The sequence below is a fragment of the Kogia breviceps genome, chromosome 1 (assembly GCF_026419965.1).
Source record: "Kogia breviceps isolate mKogBre1 chromosome 1, mKogBre1 haplotype 1, whole genome shotgun sequence".
In the NCBI taxonomy this organism is placed as follows: Eukaryota; Metazoa; Chordata; class Mammalia; order Artiodactyla; family Physeteridae; genus Kogia; species Kogia breviceps.
In genome coordinates this window covers 87,851,677-87,876,975 of record NC_081310.1, presented here as the reverse complement: position 1 = coordinate 87,876,975, position 25,299 = coordinate 87,851,677, and the positions used below count along the sequence as shown (strand labels likewise).

Below are 25,299 nucleotides of genomic sequence, written 5' to 3'. Positions count from 1 at the left end.
TTGAAGAAACAAGCATCAGGAAATAAATTGATTTCATTCCTCCACTCTTTGCAGACAGACTGATCATCCAGGCTCCACACCCTGTCTTTGAAGGAGATGATGTTGTTCTGAGATGCCAGGGGAGAGATGCAACAAGTGAAGAAGTTTTCTACAAAAATGAAAAAAAAATTAGTGAGAGTCATAAATCATACTTCACACTAAATTCAGTCTCCAGGGACAATGGCAAATATTATTGTACTGCTTCTACGAAAGGTATTTGGGGAATGAAAAAGAAAGAAAGTTCAAAACCTCTAACAATTCAAGTTCAAGGTAATGGCTGCCCTCCTGTGGGTAATAGGACTTGGCAGGGAAACTGTGCCAGGATTTCGGGAGGGGCTCATCAGTGGGGATTTCATGAAAAGCCTCCAGTCATGGGAGGGAGATGGAAAGTGGTTCCACCTACTTGGGTCTCTGTGTTCTGATAGCTGGTGCTGAAAGCACACGTGCATCTTTCCAGGAACCCTGAGCCTCACTACCCTGGGAACTGTGTTTGTTCTTCTCTCTAGAGCTGTTTCCCCGTCCTGTGCTGACAGCCAGACCCTCCCAGCCCATAGAGGGGAGAGCGGTGACCCTGAAATGTGAGACTTGGCTCCCTCCACAGCGGTCATACATTCAGCTTCAATTCTGCTTCTTCAGAGAAGACCAGGCCTTGGGATCAGGCTGGAGCAGCTCCCCAGAGTTCAATTTACCTACCATGTGGAGTGAAGACTCAGGGTCTTACTGGTGCCAGGCAGAGACAGTGACTCACCATGTCAGGAAAAGAAGCTTGAGATCCCAGATACATGTGCAGAGTGAGTGTCTGTGGGGCTGTACTTCCAGAGTCAGAGCCGGGGAGAGGAGAGCAGAGCAATGATATTTCCTGCTCCCTAGGACACTGAACATAACAGAGAGGAGATTTCAGCTGTCCTGGTATCCTTCTCTCTTCAGGTTCAACACTGGCCTAATGTCCCTAGAACATTCTCTTCCATCTAACTCAGTTAATAACAGTTATTGATCAGTTACTGGGTCCCCAACCCTGTGGGGGGTTACAGACCCATACAGGATATGTTCTCTCAAGAGTCAACAGATAACTAGAAGCACAGATGACCACATGCAGTCTTTAGAGGTCCCTATGCTGCTTCCATTTGTTGACCTAAACATACCCCCAAATAAAAGTGGAAGATAAACATGAACTGGAAAAATCAAAAAAGAATGTGGGAAGATGGAGGTGAGACTGGAGAAGAGTCTTGAAGGATAGGAAAGGGGTTTGAATTTCAGGATAGAAGGCATATTCTCAGGGTTCACTCTGATTTTGTGATCCATCAGTGCACCAAAGATTCCTTAGATATAAATGTAAATAAAATGTGACTGCAGTCAGCATTAGGTTTAAGAAGGTCAGGAGCCTAGTCCCCACATTCCCCAAGAATGGGAACTGTTGTATGTGGTGGGAGGGGTGTTTCTGCCTTTATAATAACATACACAATTAATTCCCTATTGCCCACTTTGGACCCCTGCTTATTGTACTTGCTGCTATTGGTTCGTGACAGAACCAGCCTTCTCCTTGACCCTGAAGTTTCTGCCATGAGAACCCTCATGTGTCATCTTGTGTCCTCCCAGGAGTCCCTGTGTCTGATGTAAATCTAGAGATCCAGCCCCCCAAGGGGCAGCTGATTGAAGGAGAAAATCTGCTTCTTATCTGCTCAGTAGCCAAGGGTACAGGGACTGTCACATTCTCCTGGCACAGAGAGGGCACAATGAGAAGTTTGGGAACAAAGACCCAGCGTTCCTTGTCAGCAGAGCTGCAGATACTCACTGTGAAGGAGCGTGATGCTGGGAACTACTACTGTGCAGCTGACAACATTCACGGTCCCATCCTCAGTAAACTGGTCAGAGTCACACTGAGAAGTAAGTTCCCAATTCCTTCTGTTCAGCCTCGGTTCACAAGCCAGGGTTTAGGTTTTCTGTCAGCCATGAGGCTCTTTGGAAGAAGGCAAAGGAACAGAGTTGTGAAGATTTAGAAGCTAACCAAGGAATGGCAAAGATGACAAAAGTTGAAGATATCTTACTTGTGGAGAGGACTGTAGTGATGAAAACAAAATTATCCAGGATTACTCTTCATGGTTCAAGAGATATATCTATATTTAAGTTTCTTGAGTGGGGTTATGAGTCTGTCACAGCATCAGAGTCCTCTGACAGTCTACTATCTCTCTTAGTTCCAGTGTCTCACCCTGTCCTCACCCTCAGGGCTCCTGGGGCCCAGGCTGTGGTGGGGGACGTGATGGAGCTTCACTGTGAGGCCTGGAGAGGCTCTCCCCCGATCCTGTACCGATTTTATCATGAGGATGTCAGCCTGGGGAGCAGCTCAGTTCCCTCTGGAAGAGCGTTCTTCAAATCCTCTCTGACTGCAGAACATTCTGGAAACTACTCCTGTGAGGCTGACAATGGCCTGGGGGTCCAGCTCAGTGACAGAGTGACTCTCAATGTCACAGATGAGTAGGGATGCCTGCAGCAATTACAGCCCAGAACAAACTGTGTCTTCTCTTTTGGGTTATTTGCTGGTGTGACATTCCAGCAGACTCCCCACTTTTTCTTCCTCTACCTGAGAGTCCTGGCATTCTTTCTTCTGACTATACATTCAGGAACTTAAGCCATTCCTAATGGTTTTTCTGCATTTATCAAGATGATCATATGATTTTTATTTTATTGATGTGATGTATCATGTTGATTGATTTGCAAATGTTGAACTACTCTTGCATACATGGAGTAAATCCCACGTGATCATGGTGTATGATCCTTTTAAAGTACTGTTGTATTTGGTTTGTTAATTTTCTGTTGAGGATTTTTGCATCTATGTTATCTGAGATATTGGCCTGTAATTTTCTTTTTGTGTGTTGTCTTTGGTTTTGGTATCAGGGTGATGTTGGCCTTGTAAAATAAGTTAGGAAGTATTCCCTTCTCTTCAGTTTTTTTGAATATTTTGAGAAAGATAGGATTTACAGCACTTTTGAATGTTTGGTAGAATTCACGTGTGAAGTCGTCTGGTCCTGTACTTTTATTCTTGGAATGTTTTTGATTTCTATTTCAGTCTCTTTCCTACTGATTGGTCATTCAGATTTTATTTTTTTATGATTCAGTCTTGGAACGTTGTGTGATTTTAAGAATTTGTCCATTTATTCTAGGTTGCTCAATTTGTTGGCATATGTTCACAATATTCTTGTATAATCCTTTGTATTTCTGGGCATTCATTGTTATAGCTCCTCTTTCATTTCTGATTTTATTTATCAGAGCCTTCTCTCATTTTTCTTAGTGAATCTAGCTAAAGGTATGGCAATTTTGTCTATCTTTTAAAAGAACCAGGTCTTCATTTTTATCAATATTTTCTATTTTCTTTTTAATGTATATTTCATTTCTCTTTGAATCTTTATCATTTCCTTCCTCCTACTGACTTTTGGCTTCATTTGTTCTTCTTTTTCTAGTTCCTTTATGTGCAAAGTTAAATTTTTTTTTTTTTTTTTGCGTTACGCAGGCCTCTCACTGTTGTGGCCTCTCCCTCTGCGGAGCAACAGGCACTGGACGCGCAGGCTCAGCGGCCATGGCCCACGGGCCCAGCCGCTCCGCGGCATGTGGGATCTTCCCGGACTGGGGCACGAACCCACGTCCCCTGCATTGGCAGGCGGACTCTCAACCACTGTGCCACCAGGGAAGCCCAAAGTTAAATTTTGTTATGTCATATTTTCATTTTCATTTGTCTTCAAGTATTTTTTCAATTCACCTTTGATTTCTTGTTTGACCCAATAGTTGTTTAGCAGCTTGTTGTTTAGTCTCCACATATTTGTGATTTTCCAGCTTTTTTCTTGTGGTTGATCTCTAGTTTCATACCATTGTGATCAGGGAAGATGGTTGATATGATTTCAATCTTCTTAAATTCATTGAGGCTCGTTTTGTGTTCCAACATATGGTTTATTCTTGAGAAAGTTTCATGAGCACTTAAGAAGTATGTGTATTTTACTTCATTTGGATGGAATGTTCTGTATAAATTTATCAAGTCCACCTGGTCTAATGTTTCTTTAAAGGCTGCTGTTTCCTTGTTGACTTTCTTTCTGTATGATCTATCCATTAATAGTGGGGTGTTACAGTTCCCTACTATTATTGTGTTGCTGTCTATTTCTCCCTTTAGGTCTGTTAATAATTGCTTTGTATATTTTGGTGCTCCTATGTTAGGTGCATATATATTTATCACTGTTACATCTTCTTGGTGAATTGTCCCCTTTATCATAATTAATGTCCATTTTTGTCCTTCGTTATCTTTTTTGGCTTGAGGTCTATTTTTTTCTGATATGAGCATGGCTATACCCACTTTTTTTTTTTTTTTTTTGGCTGCCATATGCATGGAGTATCATCTTCCATCCTTTCCCTGTGAGCCTATGTTTGTCTTTAAAGGTAATGTGAGTTTCTTGGAGGCAGCATAGAGTTGGGTCTTATTTTTTACTCCATCTAGACACTCTATGTCTTTTGATTTGTGAATTCAACTCATTTACATTTAAGGTTATTATTGATAAAGGAGAATTTAGTATTGCCATTTTACCTTTCATTTTCAGGTTGCTCTATATCTCCATGTTTTTTTTTTTTCCCCCTTAAGTTTCTGCCTGCCATTTTGGTTTTGTGGTTTTCTATGGTATTTTTCTCAGTTTCCCTTTTTTCATGTTTTGTGTCTCTGTTCTAGATTTATATTTTGTGGTTACATTGAGGTTTGCATAAGACCTCTCCTAGATAAAATAGTCCATTTTCTGCTGATAGAATCTTATCTTCATTTACCTATATGGGTTCCATCCTTTTCTTTTCCTCTTCCCCTTTTATGTTTTTATTGTCTCAAATTATCTCTTTTTGTATTGTGAGTTTTTTACCAAATTGAAGTAGCTATAGTTATTTTTCTGCTCCCCCCTTTTACTTTACACTATAATAAAGTGTTTAAAACCTATTCTGATAAAGAGCTGCAATTTTCTGATTCTGTCTATTTATCACTTTCCTCAAAGTTTTGTGTACTTTTGCCTTTTTGTTTTTTGTAGAAGAGCTTCTTTCAACATTTCTTGTAAGCAGAACTAGTGTTGATGCATTCCCTCAGCTTCCATTCATATGGGAAGGTCTTTGTTTCTCCTTCATATCTGAATAATAATTTTGCTGTTAAAAATATTCTTAGGTGACACTTTTTATCTTTCAGTATTTTGAGAATGTCATTCCATACCCTCTTGTCCTGTAGAGTTGCTGTTGAGAAACCTGATGATAGACTCATGGAGGTTCTTTTGTAGGTTACCATCCTTTTTTCCCCAGGCTGCATTAAAATTCTTTCTTTGTGATTGACTTTTGATAATTTTAATATAATGTGTCTTGTAAAAGGTCTTTTTGATTTGAAGTAATTACGTGTTCTCTTAGCTTCATGGATTTGTATATCCAGTTTCTTTCCCAGGTTTGGGAAGTTCTCAGCTATTATTTATTTAAATATACTCTCTGTTCCCCTCTCACTGTTTTCTCCTGTGACACCCCTTATACTAATGCTGCCTTTCCTAAAAGAGTCAGATAGCTCTTGAAGAATTCCCTCATTTTTAAATTATCTTATTTATCTCTCCTCTTATACTTGTATCATGTCTAGATTTCTATTTTGAGATTGCTAATTCTCTCTTTCATATAGTCTGATCTATTTCTAGTACTTCTACTCAACATTTATTCAGTTCTTCAATTCCAGAATTCCTGTTTGGCCTTTTTTTTTTAGAGTTTTAATATCTCTGGTAAAGTATTTCTTCTGTTCATTAATTTTATTTCTGAGCTCAATTATCTGCCTTTCTGAGTTTTCTTGTAGCTTGTTGAGTTTATGCATGACAGCTATTTTGAATTCTTTCTCAGTTAGATCACAATATTTCATGACTGTAAGTTTGGTTTCTGGAGAATTGCCACTTTATTTTTGTGGTACAGTGTTACTGTGATTCTTCATCGTACTTGATGGGTGGTTTCTCTGCCGGTGCACTTGATGTAGTGACAGTTAGAAATCAGAGGCCTTTCTTTTGTTTTCCAGTAGGTGGTGGTATGGCATAAATTTTTGGTTTCTCTTACCTAATCTGTCTCTGGCTGCGTTTGAGAGTAGTCACTTTCCATCCTCCCCTGTCTCTATAAGAAGTGTGGCTCTATTATCACTTCCTGTGCCTCCAGGGTTACTGCTGCTTTGCTCCTGAATTGTTGCTGTTATCATCACCTGGTGCCCCAGGATGGTGGGCTTTTCTCTCATGTCTGGGATCCCTTGAGTCATAGGCTCCGCCAATGCAGGCAAAGCAAGGGGGTAGGGTGAGAGCCAGGGTCAGGCTGGCACCTCTACCCTTTCTGGTGTCATAAGGTTTGTGGACTCTGCCACTGTGGGTTGAGGGGCAGGGGCTGGCATCATGGGGCACTCATTAAAAAAATGAGTAAAGGACTTGAATAGACATTTCCCCAAAGAAGATATATAAATGGCTATTAGATACATGAAAAAAAATGTTCAACATCACTCATTATTAGGGAAATGCAAACCAAAACTACAATGAAATACCACCTCATACTCATTAGGATGGGTACTATAGAAATAATAGAAAATAACAAGTGTTGGCTAGGATGTGGAGAAATTGGAATCCTTGTGTAATGTTGGTAGGAATGTAAAATGATGAAATCATTATTGAGAACACTATGGAAGCTCCTCAGAAAATTAAAAATAGAGCTACCATATGATACAGAAATTCCACTTCTGGGTATACATCCCCCAACACTGAAAATATATTCTCAAAAAGATATTTGTACACATGTGAACAGAGCAACATTATTCATAATAGCTAAAACATAGAAGCAACCCTATCCATTTATCTGTTGATAACCCAATATCCATTATCAACAGATAAATGGATAAGCAAAGTGTGGTATGCACATAACATGAAATATTACTCAGACTTAAAAAGAAAGAAAATTCTGCTACATGATACAACCTGGATGAATCTTGAGGTCATTATGCTAAGTGAAACAAACCAGTCAAAAAAAGACAAATACTGTATGATCCCACTTATGTTTAGGTTAGTCAAAATCATAGACACAGAAAGTAGCCTGGTGCTTGTCAGGTGGTGGGGAAATGGAGTATAGGGAGTTACTGTTTAACGGGCATAAAGTTTCAGTTTTTCAAGGTAAAAAGTTATGGAGATGGATGGTGTTGTTGGTTTCACAATGTCATGAAAGTATTTAATACCACTTAACTGTACACTTAAAGTTTATGATGGAAAATGTTAAGTTATGTGTATTTTACAGCAATAAAAACTGGATAAAAATATATGAGGTGGTGACATGGGTGGAAAGGCACACTGAGATGTGCAAAGAATGTATAAAGCCTTACCCCTGAGACCCTTAGCATTTGGCCCAGGTCACTATATATTGCAAAGGATATACAGAGGGTGAATTATTCCCATTCAATGGATTGTCTCCGTGCTCCCTCCCCTTTAGCCAATCTAAGATGCAAAGCAAAGCTTGAGATCCTTACCAAACTCCTCTTGCCAATGAAGCACACAGCTTATATCTAAAGCACTGCACACAGATTGGCTCATCCAGGTTCCCTCACAACTTAGCAGAATCAGCAATCTCACAGTTCACATTAATTAATTATTGATTAATAATTCCATATATTAATTTAAAACATAATGACTTTCTGTTTTTCCTGGCTGTCCTATTTCTATAATCACAAAGTAAATTGGAAATCATGTTGTTATTGCTGTATCTGGATATTTTGGGGCCAAGCTGGATCAATTTAGTCATCCACTCATTCACGAATTATTGATGAACTATTACATGCCAAGGCAAAGTTCCAGCAGCCGGAAATACAAAAATGAACAAACAGATAAGTCCTCATTCTTATGAAACTTACATCTATTAGAGGAATCAGATATACAACAATCATAGATGATAGATAGATAAATAAGAGAGAGATACATAGATACATACATTGATAGATGTTAGTGTTAATGCTATGCATAAAAATGAAGCAAGGTCACTGGGTAAAAGGTAATGAGGTCCTACTTCAGATAGGTGTGGAAGTCTAGGTTTAAAGCTAAGTCTCAGGAGTCAATCAATGATATGGAGAAACCTTGCTTTTAGTTATTATTTCTATCAGTAATAGTAGCTAACATTTATCGAGCATTTTACATACATGATTCTTATTACCATAGCTTGTGATATAATTATTATTAGCTCCATTTTACAAAGGAATAAACTGAGACTTGGAACTAGTAAAAAGTTTTTAAAACATCAAGATCACAGGGCTAATAAAGGACAGAGACAGGATTTAAACTCAGGTTTTCCTGAATCCCAGGTCTATGTTCCTACTACTAAACTAAACTAAATATTTCTTTTATTAACTTATCTTGTACACATACTTAATTAAACCTGCTCATGAACTATGTTGCTTCCCTCAGTTCCAGTGTCTCATCCTGTCTTCACCTTCCACCCTGCTGGGGCCCAGGCTATGGTGGGAGATGTGTTAGAGCTTCGCTGTGAGGCCCAAAGAGGCTCTCCACCGATCCTGTACTGGTTTTATCACAAGAATGTCACCCTGGGGAGCATCTCAGCCCCCTTTGGAGGAGGAGCATCCTTCAACCTCACTCTGATGGCAGAGCATTCTGGGAACTTCTTTTGTGAGGCTGACAATGGCCTGGGGGTCCAGCACAGTGAGATGGTGACACTCAACATCACAGGTGGGTTGCTGGTAACTGGGTTATAGGTTACATTTATAGGCAATAAAATATTTCTCCAATAGACTGTAGAAATTCTCCCAGTGTCAAAGAGTTATTAATATGAAACCAAGGCTTGGGGCTTCTGGAGACTGGTACTGATTTCATGGGGGTGGGGGAGGGAAAAGGAATAAATTTTAATGTTAGATTCTGGCAATCACTCGCATGTGCTATTATTTTGAAAATTACAAATTATACTGTAAATGATTCAAATTGAGACATCAGAACTTGGCAAAAACCTGTCCTAATATATCGCTAGTCCCCACCTACATGTTTTTTGTCTAGATAAAAAAATATTTGGCCCTGAACTCAAGTATAGGTCTCTTCACTTAGGGCCTTCCAGTAACAAAATAACACTTATCACCGAGGGAGCTACTGCAGGGCTGCTAAGCATCCTTGTCCTTGCTGCTACTGCTGCTCTGGTGTGTTACTTCAGGACCCAAAGTAATTCAGGTGAGTGACTATATCTTACTCTTTGATATTGTGACTTTTCCATTGTTGTAATAACTTGTACTTGTGTAGTACATCCTATAAAGGTCAATTATTCCTTTCCAAGTACTAAGCCCTCAGTTCTAATCACTGCCACAGAGTGGCAGTGACAAAAAGGTAGAACAAATTTCTTAATGAAGTTACTACTCCATGTGTTTAATTTCAGATTTAAATCAGACAACAGAGTTTTGCTTCCATTTAAAAATTAGAAAGTTAAGTATTTACTGTTCCAACCCCAGTCCAAGCTTACTGAAAACAAAAAGACGGAAAAACAAAGTCCTCCACTTGTAACAACAACAAAAATAGACAATAGCCATAAGTACAAACCATAAACTCTGAGATGTATTTGAAAAGCATATAAAGACACTGATATTTATTAGTAGATAAAATTAATAGATATTCTGAGAATGAAATTAAAATTTCAATTTCTGATTGTTTGTTGCTAGTATATAGAAATCCAATTGATTTTTGTACATTGATCTCATATCCTGCAGCCTTGCTAAACATTCTTATGAGTTCTAACATTAGTTTTGTAGATTCCATCAGATTTTTCTGCATAGATGATCAAGTCATCTGTGAATAAAGATAAGTTTACTCCTTCCTTTCCAATCTGGATTCTTTTTATTTCTTTTTCTTGCCTTAATGGACTGGCTAGAACCTCCTCTACAATGTTGAATGGAAGTGTTGAGAATAGACATACTTGTCTTGTTCTTGAACTTAAAGGGGGAAAACTATTTGGACTTTCACCACTGCATATGATAATATTAGCTGTGGATTTCTTGTAGCTGCTATTTATTAGGCTGAAGAACTCCCTACTAATTGTAATTAGCTGACAGTTTTTACAGAAAAAAATGACAAATGTTTTTTCTACATTGATTGAGATGATCATATTATTTTATTTTCTAGTCTAGTGATACAGATTTTTTTTCTTTTCTTTTTTTTGTGTGTGTGTGTGCTAGGCGGGCCTCTCACCGTTGCGGCCTCCCCCGCCGCGGAGCACAGGCTCCGGATGCGCAGGCCCAGGGGCCACGGCCCACGGGCCCAGCCGCTCCGCGGCACGCAGGATCCTCCCGGACTGGGGCACGAACCCGCGCCCCCTGCATCGGCAGGCGGACTCCCAACCACTGCACCACCAGGGAAGCCCTAGTGATACAGATTTTGGATTTTGAATGTTGAACTGGCTTTGCATTTCTGGGGTCAACCTCACTTGCTTATAATTTTTGAATTTGATTTGTTAAAATTTTTAAGAACGTTTATACCTATGTTCATAAGGGATATTGATTTGGTAGTTTTATTTTCTTGTCATTTCTTTTTCTGGCTTGATGTCTAGGTAATACCTACTTAGTTATCACTTCCAGAATTCTTCATTCCTTTTTGTATATACATACATCCATATGGTATCATTCTTTCTCTGCTTGAAGGACTTCTTTTTAACATTTCTTGTAGTATGAATTTGTTTGTGAACTTGATTGATAGTGTTGCTGAAATCTTCTATATCCTTACTGATTTTCTTTTTACTTGATCTATCAGTTATTGAGAGAAGGGTATTGAAATCTTCAACAATATTTGTAGATGTTTCCATTTCTTCTTGCAATTCTATCACAAGTGCTTCATGTATTTTGAAACTCTATTATTAGGTGCACAAATATTTATCATTGTTTTGTGTTTTTGATGAAATGACCACATTATCCTTATAACCTTTTTATTCCTGTAGCATCATTTACTCTGAAATATTCTTTGATATTAATATATTAATATAAATAATGTTAACATGATATTTCTTTTTTCTGCCCTTTTATTTTTAACTTATTTGTGCCTCTATATTTAAACTGTATTTTTATAGATAGCATATAGTTAACTTGGATTTTTTATCTAAATGGCTGTCTCTACCCTTTAATTTTAAAAATTTAGACCATTTACATTAATGTGATTATTGATAGGGTTAGGTCCCTAAATCTATTATTTTGCTATTTGTTTTCTATTTGTCTCATCTGTTCTTTGTTTTCCATTTCCTTTTTTTCTACCCTCTTTTGGACCACTTGAGTATTTTTTATTATTCCATTTTATTTCCTTTTTTGGTATATAACTCATTGCTTTGTTATTTTAGTGGTTGTTTTAGAGTGTATGGTATACGTATCTAACTTATCACTGTCTACTTACAAGTGACATTCTATCACTTCATGTATAGCATAAGAATCTTACCATTGTGTACTCCATTTCTCCCCTGCCTGTTACATTGTTGTTAATTTTGTAAACAATTATCTTTTAAAGAAGCTTACATATAATTTTTAAATATTATACATTTACTTATAAAGTTACCACTTTCAATGTTCTTCATTCCTTTTTTTATATCCATATGTTCATCTGGTATCATTTTCTTCCCACCTAAAAGATTTCTTTTAACATTTCTTATAGTATGGGTCTGCTGGTGATGAATTATTTCAGCTTCTGTATGTCTGTAAAAGTCTCTGTTTTGCATTCATTTGTGAAATATATTTTTACTGGCATAGAATTCTGGGTTGAAAAATTTGTTTTCTTTTAATATTTTAAAGGTGCTGTACTGTCTTCCTGTGTGCATGATTTCTAACAAGAAATCTGCAATAATCCTTGTCTTTTTCTTATGTGATTGCTTTTATTTTTCTCTCCGAATGTTTTTTCATGGATCAGAAATCTTTGAATGCATGGACTGTTTTATTCAGTGCTTTGGGTGCTTATAAGATTTCAAGACTTTATATCTGGAATTACTAATCCTTTACTTTCTGTCTTTCTCTGTGGTGTAACATCAACTCTCTTTTTCTGTCAGACCAAACGCTTCTGTTTTTCTTTTTCAGGGCTCATATTGAAAATCAAGCAAGTAAACGAATAATTGGGTCTCAATTTAATGAAGACTTTACACACTTTCCTTAATGATAGTGGTTAAGCATTGTCTTCTGACTTCCACTTTCAGGTCAATCAATGAGCATCCATCCTTCCTCTTTGTACAAAAAATGGCATCATCATTTTATGACTGATATTTAAAGCTACTTAATAGTTTCTTAAATAATATTACATATACAATTATGTGTGTAGCACTAACCCTGATAGTACTCATCATAAATCTGTCATTCATTTAGAGTCTATTATATGCAATTTTATAGTGTCTAATTCTCTGTTTTTCAGTGTGTACATTTCACTTCAATTCAACCAATATCATTATAACCATATTAAAGATGAAGAAATGAAGATTTGGGGAATTTAGCAACCTTTCCAAATTCATGTGTATCTACTAAGAGTCAGAGTTAGGGCTTAACTGGGGTCTCCCTAGCCCTTGAGTCCATATTCTCTCCATTACATCTTGGTGACTTGTAAAAGGCTGGTTGTACCTCTTACTTTAAAAATTACATTTCTGGGTTTCCCTGGTGGAGCAGTGGTTGAGAGTCTGCCTGCCGATGCAGGGGAAGCCATGGCCGCTGAGCCTGTGCGTCTGGAGCTTGTGCTCCACAACAGGAGAGGCCACAGCAGTGAGATGCCCGTGTACCCAAAAAAAAAAAAAAAAAAAAAAAAAAATTACTTTTCTATCTCATTGCCTACCTGGATGTCATTTATTAATCAGTAGCATACTAGAAGTGTAGACATTAGAACTTCAGTATTGCAGTTGATAATATTCAAAAAACAGGTTGCTCAGTCAGTGAGCAACCTGTTATGTGATCCACGAGGGCAGAAACCCAGGAGATTCTGTCCTCTAGATCTAAGGGCAGTGTTTTTTTTAAAATAGCAAACTCAACTAAGGAATTCTGACAGTGTCAATCAGAGGGTCTCTGCCTTTCACATCTCAAAATCTTGTCTATTGTACTTCCCTCATAGCAAAGTCTTCCCTCTCATTATTGACCAGTCTTCTCGGGGAAGAGCTCAGCCCTTTCAAATTCCTTAAGCCTGAGTGTTTCCTCCAAGTTACCTAAGGGAGTGATATATTTATTGACTCTATAACTGCTTGAAATTAAATTCCAGTAATGTAACTCTCCAAACTCCAGTGCCCTTAGCTGTATAATGGTCATAATAATAGTATATACCTTTTAGGTGCTATGAGACAATCTATGTAAACTGCTTAGCACAGTGCCTGGCCCATATATCTTTAGTGAATACTAGCTTATATTATAAATAGCCACCTTCTGGGTCTGTTTTCCTTTATGCAGATGAAGAGATAATCTGACTCTCAGATGCATCCTGGGACTTAGTTAACCTGCATACAAGTAAGGGTATTAGTTGTTGATTGATATGGTTACAATGGCCCTGAGGAGAGAGATACAGGCCAGGATCACGCTTACATACCTCTAGTTTAACTCAGGACACCTGGTTCCCAAAGACGGGGTTTGTAGGCATTAATCAGTCATTTTCCATGAGAGGTAAGGCTGAATATGTTTACTCTGGGAAATAACGTGTGTTCTCTAAGACCAGTGAGATAGATATAGAGCCACAGATAAGTAGGCAAAGGGCAGAGATGGGAAACTGGGCAGAGGCTGTACTGGGCAGGCCAGAAAGATTTCAATATTTTTGTGTTGATGGAAAGTTGGCATATTTTCAAGGCTGATGCAGTAGGCTTCCAAATTAGGTTTACATGTAGTCACCTATTAAAAAATTGTCAACTTCTTTTTCTTTTAGTCCTCATTGTACATAGTTTAATTTGTTCAGTTGTTTAACAAATCTTTACTAAATATTTTCAACCTTCTAGGCACTGGAAATAGAAAAATAATTAAGACAAGTTTTGCGCCCTCAAGTAACACACCTTTTCATGAAGGAGAGAGTTAGAGGCAAACACAGAAATAGATAATTAAAATACAATATAGTAATTTTAATATTGCAGGATTCTATGTGCAAGGATATAGGTCACTTAATCCAGCCTGTTGGTATCAGGGAAAGCTCTGGAGGAGGAAAGATAAATTGGTATTAGCCAGGTGAAAGCGAAGGAAAGAAGGGGTATGGAGAAAACAATATGCACCCAATGTTGTTGAAATGGATTTGTAAGGTCACAGATAAAGAAAGGTCTGAGCTTATTCTGGTAGTCCTATTGAGTCATACTTGTGTAACAAGTATTAATTTTAACCCCCCTCTAGGCCTCAGTCTGCTTGTCTCTACCTCATAGGGCTGCAGTGAGAATAGAGAAGTTGGGAGTACGGGAAGCACTTGACCTAGAGTTAAATATTAAGTTGTCTCTCTTCTGCTACTTGGTCACAACTACTTAGAGTTCATGCTGTTATTACCGATTGAATGATTGAGAATAAGTGTGATTCTGTGCAAAAGTCTCTCCAGACCCCACCTTCCTTATCTATAACATGACATAAGGGGTGGAGCCAGATGTTCTCAAAGATTTGCCATTGCTGAAATCTAGGCTGAATTTGATTTCTGGGAAAGGATATTCTAACGTAGAGCACATTGTCCACAGAGATCACTTATCATCAATGTTCCTTTTTTCATTTTTCAGGAGGACTTTCCACAACTGGAACACCTAGGTGAGATCTCTGCTTCTTGTACTGTCAACATTTTCATTTTATTTACGCTCACAAGATAGAACATGGAATTATGTACATTAGAAAAATTTTACTCATTTCCTGTTAAAACTTTCAAATTCTTATGAAGTAAAAAATGTGATTAAGAAGGCCACTTTCAATCATAGTTGTGAATAATACTCACTTATACATACTTTTACACAGAATTAATGTTATTTACTATCCATGGTTAATTTATTTCCTTCCTTAAGTGTGTGCCAGTAGAGAATTATCACTGATGTCTTAATGATGTCATCTTTCATAAGGCTACATTTATTCACTCCCTTATCGCTTATTTCCCCACTCATACACTCATTCAGGAAACGATTATTGAATGCTGGCAATGTTCAACTCACAATATTAACTGCAGAAGGAAAAGAAATTGGAAAAAAATACTTTTCGTGAAGAGCCTTCATAGTATTTTACAGGAAAGGTAGATCATTGTAATATGAGGTAGAAAACTGAAAGGAAACTAGAAAAAGACAAAGGTCAACTTCTGTGGAATGCAGAAGCCTTTGTGTATCGATGTTGAAACATTTAAACTTTTGAAAGTAATAAAAAATAGGCAAACACAAGTGTTTACTCTATCAAAGGGACCTTGAACTATATAGCCTTTGTCCTCTGACCTTGCCTCAGCTGGCTTTCTCTGTAATGCTGCCCTGGCTCTCTCTTGTGCCATACTTCTGACGTTTTCTCAAAAGAGGCATGAAGACTCTTAGAGTAGCAGCCATGATATTTTCACATGAACCATGTTGAGCTCTTCCTGGATATTGATTATCCTGAGATTCTGTATAATCCACAAATATTTTCTCCTTTTTGTCTCTCTCCCCTTCTGTCACAGTTACAGTCCCAGGGAGTTTAAGGAATCTTCTAGTACCTCCAGCACTGACCCCAAAGAGCCCACTTACTCTGAACTACTAGACCCAGTGGAACTGCAGCCAGTGTTCAGCGATGGTGAGAACTTCCTAAGGAACAGAGGGCTCCAGGGGTGAACCAGGGAGGGAAGAGAGATTGAGCAACAGTCCATGGCTCAGTCATATTTAATATAAAAATGTCATTTCTGGCACTATGTCAAGTTTAGAAGGTGGTTATAAACTTGGTGACTGGGAAGAAGAGTTTATAGTGTGAGCTCTTGACTACAGCCAACTGTGATCTATTCTTTTGCAGTGGATCTTGGTGAGAGCAACCTGGTTTATTCCCAGATATGGAGCATCCAAGATACAAAAGAAAATTCAGGTGAGACACAAGTAGAGGTAAGGTGGCAGTGTTTTATCAAATCCAGCAATGGGTTTTTGATCAAAGAGTCATCTCAATATGAATCCAACATGAGAGGCATTAACTGCTCCTCTTATATTACCAATCCTATAATCACATTCATTCCCTCTTACCTGTCTATACTGCCACCATTACCCCATAAACTCTTTAAGGACAGACACCTTATTTCTTTGCTAATGTATCAGTAGCATATAGTGTTATGCTTAGAAAACAATAGGCCCCCTCAAATTTTTTTTAATGAATGAATGAACATAATTGCTAAATTAAGCCTTTAATTATCTAATGTGTAGACAATTGTAATTCTCTTAACTGGTCTCTTTATTTCTAATCTCATTCTCCTTCCAACCTTCTAACGACCTGTTTCCAGTGTGATCCCTCTGAGATGCACAATTGATCACATCATTGCCTAGGTTAACTGCCCTCAGTGATTCTCCATTTTAAAGCATGACCCTTACCTCCCCCTGTGATTTTGTCCCTCCTCTAAGCTCTGCCTTATGTCCTTACTTTAACCATATTGAACTCTTAACATTTCCTTGATCAAATTGGGTTGTTTTGTGCTTTGGTGCTCGTGCTTCTTATTTGTCTTGTAATGTTCTTGCCTCTAGTTTGTCTGTGACCCTTGCTCACATTTCAAGAAATAATTCAGTTACCATCATGAAACTCTGTAATTCCCACCGGCCTTCCCTATCTCCTAACCTGAGAGGAACTGATTACCCTTTGTGGCAACAGCATAGTTTAATATGTATTTTTATCTTGGTGCTCATAATACTTGTTGCATTTGTTTCCATGTCTATTTCTCTCCTTAAAAATGATAAGATTCTTAATTGTATGGACTGAGTTTATGTCATTTTTGCCTCCTTATAGCTTACCAATCCTTAATAGAAGGTCATTGTTCACTGAATGCTTATTGGCTGAATAACTAAATGAAAGAGATCCAAAGAATCACTTGACAGGATAGGAGAAATACACACACTGAATTTTCTCAGTGTTAGCACTGCATATCTTTGGCTTACTGGGCATTTTCTGTTTGGCCTTAGAATGCCAAATCCCTATTGGAGCTGCCTCCTCCAATTTCTCGGTGCAAAGTGAAGTGAATCATATTTACTTCCTTCTCCCAGATGATCAGTGTAGCCATAGAGGTCCTAAATAGTGGCAGGGAGGTGTGGAAATAACAGAGTTGCTCTGCTGGGGTTGTGATGAGCAGTGGAAAAAGAAAGATATTTTCAGGAAAGTCATTCTGGGCATTTTATGGGCAGAGGAAAGGCTTTATTTGTGTGAGGATGAGATTCTTGGTCTGTGAGGGCTTGGAAGAATTCAGCAGAGGAGACAGTTAGGAAATGAGTCAGCAGAGGAAAGATTGGCTTGGAATGCACTGTGAGTAGGTAAGTTAGTAAGTTACAATGTATTACCCACAGTTTAATACTTTTCCTTCCTCTTCCCATCCAACAGCAAATTCACCAAAGAAACGCTGGGAGGATAAGGTGGGTCATATTTCCTGGCTTGCTTTCCCCTCTGCTCTTCCTCACCTACATTTAGATGCTTACTGTTTGTGTTTTGGGGTTTTTTTTTCCACTAGGAGCCTGCAGTCATCTATTCAGAGTTGAAGAAGGCACATCTAGATGATTCTGAAGGGCTGGCCATCAATCAAGACAGGGACCTTGAAGATGCTGCAGAAAACTATGAGAATTTCCCAAGTGCATTGTCAGCCTTAGACCACTAGCTCTGTACCCATAGTGGCTCACAGAGACCCTGAGAAGCAGTCTGTGTCATTATCTCTGTTATCCCCAGCCATGCTACCTCTTTCCCTCCAGGGCTCAGCATCCCAAGAGGCTGGGTTATAGGGGACATCAGGCTGGGTGAAAGTTCTGCCAACTTCCTCTGTGCCTGAGTCTGTGTGTTCTCTAGGAATATAGTGAGAAGCATTTGAGTAAATTCTGCATTCTTTTCACTGTAGAGACACATGTGAAGGCGGGGCAGTTGGGCCTTAAGCTCCCGGGCCTGTTGATTAGAAGGGAGAAATGGTCTAGCCAAGATCACAAGGATGCGATCGTGACTGGTTGATCTAAGTGGGATCAAAATCTTTTAATGTACTATCTCTACATAAACAGTTTGTTCTAAACATCTTGTTTCCATTTTTGTGTGGTTGATAGTGGCATTGCTGATGTTCTGTTGTACATGCTTTGTTCCAGCTACCAAATTGGAAACAACCAAAAAGCTTTGTTCTATCCACGTATATACTATTTCTTCATGAAATATACATCAGTATTAAGATTTTTTAAAAATAGCACATTCTATTTAATGGGAGAGACCTTCCAAATTGTCTGATTAGATAGTATAATGGACTGAATTGTATTCTCTCAAAATTCGATGTGACTATACTTGGAGATAGGACCTTTAAGGAGATAATTATGGTTAAATGAGGTCATAAGGGTGGCCCCTAATTGAATTGGACTGGTGTCTTCCTACGAAGAAGAGGAAACACCAGAGCCCTCTCTATCTTTCTTCATGCACACAAAGGAAAGGCCATGTGAAGACACAGCAAGACAGACATCTGCAAATCCAGAAGGTGGTAGGAAGAGGTCTCACCAGAAACCAACTCTGCCAGCACCTTGATCTTGGACTTCTAGACTGTGAGAAAATAGATATCTGATGTTTAAGCCACCTAGTCTGTGGTATTTTGTTATGGCAGCCAGAGCAAACTAACACAAATTTATACATAGATACATAGATGATAAATGATTGATGACGACGATGATGATGATAGATAAAGATAGATGCAGGTATATGACCCACACACACATACACACCCCAGCCCACAAAGAATTTGTAGTCTTCAAGATACTTCATCTCTCATAAGATCAAACATTCCTCCTACCAGTTGCAGCTCAGTTTTACTGTTTAATTATTCAACATCCACTATTTGATGGCTATAGAAGCATCAACAACAATCTTGGAATGTCAGAAGAGCCAATGATTCACATGACTCAGGTGGTAAAACTTAGGGTCACTCAGGAGTCCTCATGACCTGAGCTGGCAGTGGGTGTAGAGATGCAAGGCAATTAGTAGGCTCAAAGGAGGACGTCCCCTTCCATTGCTCAGTGACTCCTAATCACTTCCTCAATTGACTGACAGATATTGGGTGTCTACCAATGAAGAAAAAACATTTTTTTAAGTATGCCAGCAAAAAATGTCAGAAGCAGTTTTATTCATAAGTTCTGCTGAGGCAGAAAAGGAATAATTGAAATTGTTAGCCTCTATCACCTACTGTTACACTGAACTTTTTTAGCTTTGAAAACAATAGAACTTAAGGAAAGAAGCTAGAAGTTCACTGAGGACTGATGCACCTCAACTGATACAATTTATGGACATCATTGATTTTACACCAGCCATTGTTGATAACGTTAAGTAAATAATGAAATGATGCTTTGAAAACCTTGAAAACAACTCAAGCATAGAAGTATTATGTACTTCAAATTTTATGTCTTTCCCCTTGGGTGTCAGAGGCTTAGACATCAGGAAGTATAACATATCAAAATGCAATCTGATTTGAGGCTTTTAGCCTTGACTAATGAATTCAACTAACAAGATTGTTTTCCAAGGGAAAAAATGATTGCCTTCTTAAAGAGGAAATACATATTTTTATTATGAAAGAGGGACTTACCATTCTAGTTTCCATATTAGTAGGTACAATATGCAATCTATAATGTATGCCTGACCTTTAGAGGGAGCAATGAATTCAGATGTAGTCTATGTCTGTGCTTAAATTTTGCTCCAAATGCCTCCCCACCTTGAGCTCCAGAAAGAATAAGGTATACAGGAGAAGGGGAACATGACACTAGATCCAGCTGTGGGAAACCCATCTAAAAGAGTGGTGACAAAAGGCAGGTTTTCTCTCTTGACTTAAGAGAGAAAAAAATCCCTAAGGGAGAAAGACAGGATTGAGGTAGCTTCCCATGGACAGTAAGAGTCACTATCCAGGAGTGCATTAAAGAGGTGCAAACAGCACCAAGGACAGAAACCTCTAAGACAGAATCTGGAAATGCCAGCAAGAAATGGGGACACCAGAGGGGCTGTACAGCCCACAGAATAGTTCCGAGTGTATGGAGGACCTCCCTCCCAGAACCCCTTATGCAGGTCTTCAAACTAAGGGCAAATAGTAGTACCTGTAAGCAGTCAGAGAGAGTCTAAGAAATATTTGGGAGAAGATTCATGAGGAAATTATTTTCCCAACTAGTCAGGAAGGTAACAGTTGGGGCATTAAGATTCAAGACATTACTATAATTTCTTTCTTTACATTTATTTTATTTTTTTTTACAAATAATTGAATAATTTATGCAGAGTAAACAGTATGGATTTAAAGTATACAATTTGATGAATTTTGACAAATATATGCATCCATGAAGACACACCACAATCAAGATCCCAGATATCTCCATCACCCCCCAAAGTTTCCTTATCCTGTACATAATACTTCTTTCCCTCCACCTTTATCTTATGCAATCATTGATATGCTTTCTGTCACTGTAGATTACAGTGTATTCTCTAAGATTTTATATAAATAGAACCATAGAGTATATACTCTTTTGTGCCTAGCTTCTTTCACCAAGCAGAAAGATTTTGAGATTCATTCACATTGCTTCATGAATCCGTAGTATATATATAATTTTTATTGCTGGGTAAATTTTCCATTATATGTGTATGCCACTTTTGGTTATCCATTTACCTATTAATAGACATTTGGATTGTTTCATTTGTCATTATTAAAAATAAAGCTGCTATGAAAATTCATGTACAATTCTTTGTGTGAATATATGTTTCCATTGCTCACTTGTAAGCACTCTGGAGTATAATTGCTGGGTCACATAGTAGATTGATGCTTAACATTTTAAGAGGCTGCAATACTCTTTTCCAAAATGGCTGTACCATTTTACATTCCCATAAACAGTGTTTGATAGTTACAGTTCCTCCACATCCTTGCCAGCATTTGGCATTTTCAGTTTTTAATTTTGGTCACTCTAAGGAGTTTGTAGTGTGGTATAGTGTTATCTCGTGGTTTTGATTTTGCTGATAATCAATGACGTTGATTATCTTCTCAATTCCCTATTAGCACTTTGTAGGTCTTCTTTTGTGAAGTGTCTGTTCACACATTTTACCTCTTCTTAATTGGATAGTCTTTTTTATGATTGAGTTGCAAGAGGTTTTTTTTGTTTGTTTGTTTATATATCCTGGTCTGATATATGTGTTGCAAATGTTTTCTCCATGTCTGTAACTTGCCCTTCATTTTCTTAATGGTGTGTTTTGAAGAGAAGATATTCTTTTATTTTTGATAAAATCCAATTGATCTACTTTTTCATTTTATGGGTAAGCTTTGTGTTTTTTATATAAGAAAGTATACCCCAAAGTCAAAAGATTCTTTCCTATTTCGTTTTCTAGAAATTTTATGGTTTAACTCTTACATACAAACCTAAGAGCCATTTAGAGTGAAAATTTTTGTGTGTGTACTGTGTGAGGAAAAATGTTCATTTTTTTCTTGTGAATAGTCAGTTGTTCCAGCACTATTTGCTGAGTAAACTTTCTTTTGTTTCTTTATAATTTGAGTTCTTTGTCTTCTTATTACTGAGTTACTGGAGTTCTTTATGTATTTGGGATATGTATACCTTTGTCAGAAATGCTTAGCAAATATTTTCTCCTGATACATGACTTGCCATTACATTTTCTTAACTGTACCTTTCAAAAGCAAACATTTTAAATTTGATGTGGTGGATTTATAGTCTAAATTGTTACCAGTTCCCCAGCCCAACAGCTATTCCTGTTTCTACATCTTAACATTTCCCAATCATTAACTCTTGAGTCAGCCTTTTACTTCAAAAGACAAGGTCACAGGGGTATGTACATGATTTCAATACTGATTTCTAATTTAATTACATTGTTATTGGAGAACATTCTATTATTTCAGTCATTTCAGACCTATTGGGACTAGTTTTATGACCCAGTATATAATCTGTCTTGATGAATATACCATGTGCACTTGAAAATAATATATATTCTGCAATTTTAGAGTGTCCCATTCTATAAATATCAATTAAGTCGAGGAAGTTGAGAGTGTTGTTCAAATTTTCTGTGCCTTTATTGAGTTTTTGTCTAACATTCTTTCAAGAGCTGAGAGAAGAATGTTAAAATTTCCTACTACAGGGCTTCCCTGGTGGCACAGTGGTTGGGAGTCTGCTTGCCGATGCAGGGGACGCAGGTCCGTGCCCCAGTCCGGGAAGATCCCACATGCCGCGGAGCAGCTGGGCCCGTGAGCCATGGCCGCTGAGCCTGCGCGTCCGGAACCTGTGCTCCGCAACGGGAGACGCCACAGCAGTGAGAGGCCCGCATACTGCAAAAAAAAAAAAAAAAAAAAAAATTTCCTACTACAATTGTGGAATTATGTTTTTTTCCCTTTTTACCATCAATTTTTGTGTCATGTATTTGGGGCTCTGGTACTAGATGTATACACATTAATAATTATGGATTTCTGAAGTTGTCTCTTTCATCATGAAATTCCATTTTATCTCTAATAATAATCTGTCTTGAAATCTATTTTATCCAATATTAGTGTAACCACTCCAGTTGTCTTATGCTATTGTTTGAATAATGTATATGTTTCTATCCATTTACTTCCAATCAGTGTCTTTATATTCCAAGTGTGTTTCTTGTAAGCAGTGTATGGTTGGGTCTCACTTTTTTAACTATTCATATAATTTCTTTCATTTCATTAGTGTTTAGACCACTAACATTTCAGATAATTATTGTTATGGTTGGACTTATTAACTTTAGTTTTTGCTTCCTATTTTTCTCTACTGTTTTTTTGTTCCTTTGTTTTTCCCTTTCCCTCTTTCAAATTATTTGAATATTTTTAGTATCCTAATTTAGTGGGTTAAATATGGCAATTTTATCTTTTTAGCTATATGTCTTTATATTATTTTTAAAGGCTGATCTAAAGATTACAATATACATTCTTAATCTTTCCTGATCTGCTTGAAATTAGTATTCTACTTCTCCATAGAAAATGGAAAAATGAAACCATATAGGTATCTTTATATCCCTGCTCCTTGAATTCTTTATGTGATATTTGTCATAGGTACTACATTTACATACATGTAAAAAAATCACATAAGTGATTGTTGTAATTTATGTTTTAAGTAGTCACACATATTTTAAATAACAAGTAGAAAATTGTAATCTTTTATTTTTCTCCAGATATTTCGATGTTCTTAACTTTTCCTGAAGATCCAGTTTTCCCTCTGATATAATTTTCCTTCAGTACTTAATATATTTGGACACTTTTCATGCTCTTAAGTATTCTTCTAAAACATGAATTTAATAGCTATATAGTATTGCATGATATAGATTCTCCCATTTTAGGATATTTCATTTTTTTTCTACTTTTGTAAAAACTTTGAGGTGTAACTTTTTGTCTGTAGCTCTGATTATTTTCTTACAATAAATTCTTATTGGGAAGTGGAGTATAAAGAATGTTAAAGATCTTAATCCAGAACAACTTTATATTTTATTGTTCCAGAAACGTGCATGTGTTCCAAAACTGGGGGGTGTTTTTTGTTTGTTTGTTTGTTTACAAATATGATAACAGAAGCTGTATTTGATGGTTTACATTTTATTTGGTTATTAGCGAAGTTGAATATCATTTTATGTGTGGGGGGCAGTGTTCTTTTTTTTTAAACCAATAGTCAGTTTGTGATAATATTTTTATATTTTTTTCTAGCAGTTGGAACCGTCTTTTCTTAGTGAACTGTGTGATTACTTTATGAACTAATGATACTAATCCTTTACTTATTATGTGTGATGTAGATATTCATGGTGTATCCTTTGCTTTATACTTTTGTTCATGGTATTTTAATATGCCAAAGTTATCTAATAGAATATAAAGATATATTCACTTATGAAAATGCCCTGTCCAGTCATGTGTGAAGAGATAGGACATCTGCTGACACTTCTCTAAATTTCTCTAAACATAAAACCAAAATTTGGTCTGAAGAGAGGAAATACCCATGTGTAATGTAGAAGACATGCCACTTCTTGAATTGCGTTCTCCAAAGCAGGTGTCTTGGTGCTCAAAAATCTCTGAAAATTAGGTATCAGACAGAAAGAATTAAAGATAGGGAACCCTAACTGCAAACAACCTAACAGCAAACAATGATTTCAGAATCATGGACTAAGGGTTACTGCTTAAAAGAACCATAATCCTTGGTTCATTCAGTCTAGAGAACAGCTTCATTTTTCCAAAAGCAACTATGGTGGAATATATATTTGAGCATCCACTTTCATCTGTGCTATGCACTTACAGGGGACATACTCTTAAGATGCAAGCCAAAAGCAGTGCCTTGTTGGTAAATAAAGAGACATTTATATCAAGGATTATAACTTACAATAAAATAGCCTCTCACAGTTCCCTTTGACATTTCAGTTTCCTCCCAGTACTGTCCTTCTAGTAGATGAAATCATATTTACACATTACTCTCTCTGACAACTGTAAATTCTTCTCTCTCCCTTCCTTGGTTTGAAGGAAGTTGAATGGATCTATCTACACAAGCCACTCTTAAAATAAATCTCTCCTCTCTTCTCTATTGATGGATAATTAATGTGATTCTGCTTCAACAACTGCTAATTTCTTCAGCCTTTCAGCTAGGACTGGGCTGCTTTACATATGGTGTGAGGGGTAAAAAAGGAACAGAGGGAAGTAAGCACAAAAGGAAGAAGTAGTGGTTAGTAGGTTGCTGAGAAAGTTCTCAGAAGTTTGCAGATTGAAAAGATTGGAAAATGAGCAATTCTGTGCAAGTGTCTGGTTTCTTTTCTTTGGCAGCTCCAGGCAGAAGAAAAAAATATATATATCTGTGACTTCTGTTCCTGCTTTATGGTCTCCAGGCAAGGTCCACTCCCTTTATCAGTGCCCAGAAAACTCATATATATCTATCTAAGCCCCTTCTCTATAACAGCTACAAGAGTGAGGCTCCCATCACTTGAGGCCAAGAGACCTCTGTGGTTACACCCATCTGCACCCCAGTCTCCTGCCTGTCATTCTGTGTGAGCAGGGCCTGCCCTAAAAGGTAACCCTATCTGCTGAGGAATGCTAATGAGGGAGGGATAAGAGCTCTTCAAAGAGAAGGACAGGTTTAACAGGTGGCTATTGATGGAACAATGTCTGTGCC

The 25,299-nt window shown here is 37.6% G+C and overlaps 1 protein-coding gene across 1 annotated transcript in view; it reads left to right on the top strand.

Moving 5' to 3' along the window:
• The window catches only part of LOC131760032 (Fc receptor-like protein 3), a 33,715-nt gene extending 12,848 nt beyond the window's left edge, over positions 1 to 20,867 (top strand). The window contains exons 5-14 of the mRNA XM_067039145.1: positions 55 to 309; positions 546 to 830; positions 1,636 to 1,923; positions 8,490 to 8,768; positions 9,138 to 9,257; positions 14,752 to 14,779; positions 15,657 to 15,769; positions 15,983 to 16,051; positions 17,540 to 17,571; positions 17,667 to 20,867. Coding sequence (XP_066895246.1) covers positions 55 to 309; positions 546 to 830; positions 1,636 to 1,923; positions 8,490 to 8,768; positions 9,138 to 9,257; positions 14,752 to 14,779; positions 15,657 to 15,769; positions 15,983 to 16,051; positions 17,540 to 17,571; positions 17,667 to 17,810 — 1,613 coding nt within the window. The 3' untranslated portion in view covers positions 17,811 to 20,867. The remainder of the gene's footprint in view (positions 1 to 54; positions 310 to 545; positions 831 to 1,635; positions 1,924 to 8,489; positions 8,769 to 9,137; positions 9,258 to 14,751; positions 14,780 to 15,656; positions 15,770 to 15,982; positions 16,052 to 17,539; positions 17,572 to 17,666) is intronic.
• The last annotated feature ends 4,432 nt before the right edge of the window (positions 20,868 to 25,299 follow it).